At 48.3% G+C, this 6,933-nt stretch overlaps 1 protein-coding gene across 1 annotated transcript in view; it reads right to left on the bottom strand.

Moving 5' to 3' along the window:
• DNAH2 (dynein, axonemal, heavy chain 2) overlaps window positions 1–6,933 on the bottom strand; it is a 124,488-nt gene that overhangs the window by 51,577 nt on the left and 65,978 nt on the right. Inside the window, 5 exon segments of the mRNA XM_011958636.1 lie at window positions 2,479–2,637; window positions 2,726–2,863; window positions 3,685–3,821; window positions 4,031–4,148; window positions 4,372–4,590. Of these exon segments, the coding sequence (XP_011814026.1) occupies window positions 2,479–2,637; window positions 2,726–2,863; window positions 3,685–3,821; window positions 4,031–4,148; window positions 4,372–4,590 (771 nt within the window).

Here is a 6,933-nt window from a genome sequence, read left to right as displayed (position 1 = left end):
GAGCTTGCAGTGAGCCGAGATCCAGCCACTGCACTCCAGCTCCAGCCTGGGTGAAAGAGCAAGACTCCGTCTCAAAAAAAAAAAAAAAATGGTTATTAATCCCTTTAGGGAAAACAGTAAGATTGCTTCCCCTTCTCCCAGAAAGTTATGTTTATCCTTCTCTCCGCTTTGCTATTTTTAACCAGACTTCATTTAGCTATATACGTTCGCATGGAAGGGGGAAGAGGAGGATGCAGTTATTTCCCCTGAATACCCAGTTCTTCCCACCCCAGAAACCCCATCCACTCCCTGCCACCTACCAGGATTCATGGTAATGAAGATCCCACAGGACCACACCAGATTTATTTCAAAGCCGTCAAAATGGAAACGGGTGAGGCCAGCAGCCAGGGCAGATAGGATGGACAGGATCTGCTGGGCCACCACTGACAGCACCTCGATGTTGATGCGGTTAAACTCATCAAAGCAACCCCAGGCTCCAGTCTGTGGGGTGCAAGGCAGAGTCACTGGGAGCAAGAGAGGTGCCACAAAGGCTAGAAAGCATGATTAACACACCCTTCCTTAAAATGTTTCACTAGGTGAGGCGGCCTCCAGAATAGAGTGCAGGGAGAAAGGCACTAGAGTACACTGTTGTAGCTTCTGGCCAGAACTTTCCATCAGATGGGGCCAATCTGGGGTGATGCTAGAAAAGGTGTGGGTTGGAAAGAGACTGGGGTAGGGAACTTGTGTGCACTGTCTATTCTGCTCCAGTTAACACGCATTATTTTCTTTAATCCTTTAATCCTTTATAATCTTCTGATTTTTGCAAATAAGCTACGTGAAGCTCAGGAAGGGGAAGGGACTTTCCTAGTTGTGGCTGGGCATGGTGGCTCACGCCTGTAATCCCAGCACTTTGGGAGGTTGAGACAGGTGGATCACCTGTGGTCAGGAGTCTGAGACTAGCCTGGCCAAGATGATGAAACCCCGTCTCCACTAAAAATACAAAAATTAGCCAGGTTTGGTGGCATTCGCCTGTAATCCCAGCTACTCAGGAGGCTGAGGCAGGAGAATTGCTTGAACCCGGGAGGCGAAGGTTGCAGTAAGCCGAGATCGCACCACTGCACTCCAGCCTGGGCGACAGAGCGAGACTCCATCTCAAAAAAAAAAAAAAAGAATCAATTGTCTGCCATTTTCAGTCCAGAATCCTTAGTCTGTGCTTCTGGCTCCTCTCAGCACACAACACAACACATCTCACCATCCTCATGGTCCAGCCCTCTCCTCAGGGTCTCTGCCACACTGAAGAGCATCTGCACACAAACACCACCCACCATATCCAGCTACAGACCACTAGCTAGGCCCGCCCCTCCAGGCCTGACTCCTGTGTGTCTGCACTTCTGCAGAGGCCACTCTTGCCCTCTGCTCATCCAGGAAGCCTCCCCTACCCAGCCCGTCCTTCTTGGCACCTGTGTGCCACTGATACTCGTAACTGCCCTCTGCCCACATGGTACCTGGCAAGTCCATCTACAGTTTTTTGGTTTTGTTTTTTTGAGATGGAGTCTTGCTCTGCCTCGCCCAGGCTGGAGTGCAGTGGTGCGATCTCGGCTCACTGCAGCCTTCGCCTCCTGGGTTCAAGCGATTGTCCTGCCTCAGCCTCCCAAATAGCTGGGGCTACAGGTGTGTGCCACGACACCCGGTTAATTTTGTATTTTTAGTAGAGATGAGGTTTCACCATGTTGGCCAGGCTGGTCTCGAATTCCTGACCACCCATCTCGGCCTCCCAAAGTGCTGAGATTACAGGCATGAACCACCGCACCCGGCCCCATCTACATATTTTTAATTTACGTTAACTGTACGAGGAATGACATATGTTCCTATAGATCTTAATTGTTGTTGATGACGTATTAATAGTTTAATTACCTGGCAACATCTTTAAAAACAATACAAACCATTTACAGGCAGTGATTAAAGCTCAACAGAAGATATCAAATTTTGGTCCTTCTAAACTGAGCACAATTCTTCTTAAATATCAATTAATCTGAAATGTTTACAAAGTCCTCTCATCAGAATAGTCTGAAAGCGTCTTCCAGGAGAAATGGTGTCCCAGGGCCTCATCTACGCCAAAACTTACATTTATATTTTGAAGGGCTGGAGAAGTCAGGAGCAGAATGAGCTATTTTCAGCTCCCAAAGCATGGGTGGGAAATTACAGCCAGACCCCATTGTGTACATATTCAACTCAGAACCCCTAGTCGGACCTTTCAGCTCAACACACACGTGCACACACACACATGCAGACACACAGACGTGCACACACACACGCAGACACACACGTGCACACACACACCCCTCACTGCCTCCGTGGTCGTTGAGGCCTCCCCTCGGAGTCTCTGCTCCACTCAAGCCTGGAGTTCGACCTGTCTCAGACACACCGTTTCCCAGAAGTTGTCCTGGTGAGACTGTGAGCCCTCCCTACCCCTGCCCATGGTCTGTGTCCTCCCCTTACCCCATTCTCTGGCGTGGCCAGGGCCGAATACAGCTTGCAGAGGGAGATGATACCACTGTACTCAGGCAGGGGCACCAGCTCCTTGCAGTTGTCCTTCTTAAAGGCCAGCATCTTGTTGATGAACTTTTCGAACATGCGTTGAAGGGGCTCCACCTCAGCCTGGAGTTGAATAAGAAGGGAGTCTTCATTCACCCTTGTGTGCTGGAGCCACCCTGGTTACTTTCCCTCTCCTCGGTTCCCTTCATACCTTTGGCCTCTTCTCCAGCCACGACTGAACATAGGGCTTCCAGCCCAGGTCAGCGTAGTCAGTGTAGACCATCCCGCAGCGGGATACGGTGGCTGGAGAGGCCACTGCCAGGTTCTCCACTTCGAACAGAAGAGACACCTAAGGATATACGCTTGTCAGAACTTCATCTCTCTCTGCATCCCCCACCTTCAGGAATAATAAAACACCCAGAACTCGGATGCTACAAGTTCACAAACGATTTGTTTTTGTTTTTTTGAGACAGAGTCTTGCTCTGTCACCCAAGCTGGAGTGCAGTGGCATGATCTTGGCTCACCGCAACCTCTGCCTCTCAGGTTCAAGCAATCCTCCCACCTCAGTCTCCAGAGTACCTGGGACTAAAGGTGCACAACACCACACCCAGCTAACTTTTGTATTTTTTAGTAGAGACGGGGTTTCACCCTGTTGGCCAGGCTGGTCTTAAACTTCTGACCTCAAGTGATCTGCCCACCTTGACCTCCCTCCCAAATGCTTGGATTACAGGCATGAGCCACCTGGCCCAGTCCAGTTTGCTTTAAAAGAAACTAGAGCTTATTCAAGGTTGTCCTTATGAAAAATCACTCTCTTGCTCGCATTGTTGGAGTGGGTGGAAGAGGTGTGCTTGCCAGTCCATGAATTCATACCCCTGGGTGCACAAATGAGGGTCCTGCCTCATGCGTCCGTGGGAACGAGCTGAGGAGGGCTGCCCGAGCCTACACAGTGCTTACAGCACAGAGTGTTTTTCTTATCATTGTTCTCGACAGCCATGGTAGGCAAAGCATTTTTTCTTCAACTGCAGGTTTCCCCGAATCCAGGCATCCTCCTTTCAGCTCTCTCCCGCAGACCTGCCCTGCTCTGAGATTCCTGGCTGTCCTCCCCAGCCCCGGCCCATGCCCTCCGGTGCCTGCCTCTGCGGGCCCTCGGGAGTCAGCCACATCCCTGACCTGCTCGGGCATCGCGATGCGCTCGCCGTTGATGAGGGTCAACACCTTGTTATCATCCATGACGGAGTTCATGCTCTCGATCCACAGCGTGTCCACGGGGCCGTCGAACAGGATCCACTTCTCATCCGGTTTCTCATCTGAGTAGACGGTGGGTGATGAAGAAATCAGGGAGCCGCTCACCTTGCGCCCTCCGCTCACGCTCCTCGGAGACGCAAGCCTACACGTCCTTGTACTTCAGCATTCTCCAGGCATTTCTCTCCCAACTTGGAACTTCCTATCCCCAGACTCCCCGCCTCCTTAGGAGACTCAGGCGTCTGCTCTCCCCACCCCACAATCCTTTGGATACCTGCACATGCCGTCCGCATGACACTGGACAAGATGCCATCTGTCCATTCATTGCTGCTGAGGTCATATTCCCCATACAGTTCCCCTAGAGACAGTGCCTTGGGGTTCAAAGGGAACTCCTGAAAGTGACACCAGAAGGGGTTTTAGCTGATAGACAAAAACCCCCCTTTATTTCCAGACCCCTCTTAGGTACGTGCATTTGCCCCTTCTCTCATCGCTCCAGGCCTCCGTGGACCCAGGTACAGCCTTCCTGGCGTTGCAAGGTTCTCCCTGGCCCCCACCCTCCACTGTCTTTTTACTACTCAAGTCTCTGCCACTGACTCCACTGTCCCAGCCCCGTACTCTAACAAGGTTGAAGTTAGGGTCTCCAGCGCGGCACAGAGAGGACAGGGAGGCCTGCAGGATGCGCCATGAGGCCGTCTTGCCACTGCCCGTGCAGCCCACAATCATGGTGGAGTGGCGGGAGTTCTTGGTTTCATACAACTGGAAAACCTTGGTGAGGGTGAACGGTGTGCTTTGCAGGCCCATGTCTCGAATCTCCTGCTCAATGGTCTCCCACAGCTGAGGGTAGGGAAAACATAACAAGCACAAGAAAAAGGATGAGGCCTTTAAAGGGCTTTCAAAATCTCCCCAATGCCAGGGAGAATATGTTCAAAACTGTTAAAAATCGCCCCAGGGCCCTCTGCACTCTGGCTCTGTTCACTCACTGAGAAGCTGGCCCACTGCAGAGTTGAAAGACTGGGCTCTGGAGTCGGCCAGGCTGGTTCCCCAGCTCTCAGCTATGTGATCCTGGGTAAGTTACTTCTCCACGCCTCAGTTTCCTTATTGGCACAATGTCTTACGTGTAGTTCTACATGCTTTTTATTATTCAGCAAATATTTATTAGGCTTCTACAATGTATGCCAAGCACTGTGCTTGCCGGTTGCCAGGGATACGGCTTGGGACAAAATAGAGTTCGTCCTATTGCAGAGCTCAGTTTGGTGGAAGAGCCCAATTAATGTTAAAGACATTATTACCTAAGTTAAAAAGTAATGCTTGGGACAGGCGCGGTGGCTCACGCCTATAATCCTAGCACTTTGGGAGGCCGAGGCGGGGCGATCACGAGGTCAAGAGATCAAGACCATCCTGGCTAACACGGTGTAACCCCATCTCTACTAAAAATACAAACAATTAGCCGGGCGTGGTGGCGGGTGCCTGTAGTCCCAGCTACTTGGGAGGCTGAGGCAGGAGAATGGCGTGAACCCGGGAGGTGGAGCTTGCAGTGAGCTGCACTCCAGCCTGGGCGACAGAGCAAGACTGCGTCTCGGGGAAAAAAAAAAAAGTAATGCTTGAAGAACCATGACCTAGCAGATCGGCCCCAGAATAGTGTGCCATTTTAAAACACACAGCTCATGTAGCCAAATAATTTCAAATAGATCCAAGATCGTTACTTGCACTAACAGGTCTCACCAATTTCACTTCCTTCCACCATCTGAGAAGTTTCATTAGTATGTTTTCTGTGTGCACATGTGTTTAGTGTCCTAAAGAAGTTTAATGTCACATTTTCTATTTATTCAGTTAAAAAATATTCTCAGCCAGGTGCGGTGGCTCGGGACTGTAATCCCAACACTTTGGGAGGCTGAGGCGGGCAGATCACCTGAGGTCAGGAGTTTGAGACCAGCCTGGCCAACATTACAAAACCCCATCTCTACTAAAAACACAAAAAAATTAGCCGGGCGTGGTGGCGGGCGTCTGTAGTCCCAGCTACTCAGGAGGCTGAGGCACGAGAATCGCTTGAACCTGGGAGGCGGAGGTTGCAGTGAGCCGATATCTTGCCATTGCACTCCAGCCTGGGCAACAGAGCAAAACTCCATCTCAAAAAAAAAAAAAAAAAAATTCCTCTGATTTCTTCTTTGATCCATTAGTTATTTAGAATTGTATTGCCAAATTTTCAAACATTTGGGCTTTTACTAATTCTGTTTTGTCGCTGTCTGTTAAAAGCATTCAAATGCACCTCTTTATGGATTTTTTGGTCTGTTTGCATTATCAGTTTCTGAAAGAAGTAAGTCAAGATCTCCCACCAGGGCTGTGGATTTATGTGTTTCTCCTATGGTTCTGTCCATTTTCTTTATGGATTTTGTAGCTATATTATTTAGTGCCTACAGATTTAGAACTGTTATAACTTTCTGTGCATTGATCCTTTTATCATTATGAAATGTCACCCTTTACCTTTACTATTGCTTCTTGCCATAAAGTCTACTTTGCCTGTAGAGTTATCATTGTGATCAGAAAATGTGGTATGAATATCTTCCTTTGGCATTTTTGAGGCAAATTTATGGCCTTTACATAGTCATCAACTTTCCTTTTCCTACATGGTCCAACAATTTTCTATGTGTGCTTGAAAAATATGGTTATGCTTCAATTATTTTATTTTATTTTGTTTTATTTTATTTTATTTTATTTTATTTTATTGAGTTCTCACTCTGTCAGCCAGGCTGGAATGCAGCGGTACAGTCATGGCTCACTGCAGCCTCGAAGTCGTGACCTCAGGTAATCCTCCCACCTTGGCCTCCCAAAGTCCTGGGACTACAGACATGAGCCACTATGCCTGGCTGATTCTCCAATTATTGAGACCAGTTTGTATAGATATCTATTAAATAATGATTGTTGATTGTGTTCTTCAAATCTTCTATATCCTGATTTTTAGTCTGTTTGATTTATCAATTAAGAGATATCAAGCTCTCCACTACGATAGATTTGTCCATTTCTCCTTGTAATTGTGCAAAATTTGCTCTACTTATTTTGAGGCTGTATTATTAGGTACACCAAAATTTAGAATTGTTATACCTTTCTGATGAGTTGAACCCTTTATTATTATGAAATGGCCCTCTATTTCTAGCAGTGCTTTTTTTTTTTTTTTTTTTT

The sequence above is a fragment of the Colobus angolensis genome, unplaced genomic scaffold, assembly GCF_000951035.1.
Source record: "Colobus angolensis palliatus isolate OR3802 unplaced genomic scaffold, Cang.pa_1.0 Scaffold47, whole genome shotgun sequence".
Lineage (NCBI taxonomy): Eukaryota > Metazoa > Chordata > Mammalia > Primates > Cercopithecidae > Colobus > Colobus angolensis.
This window is presented reverse-complemented; position numbering and strand designations above follow the sequence as displayed.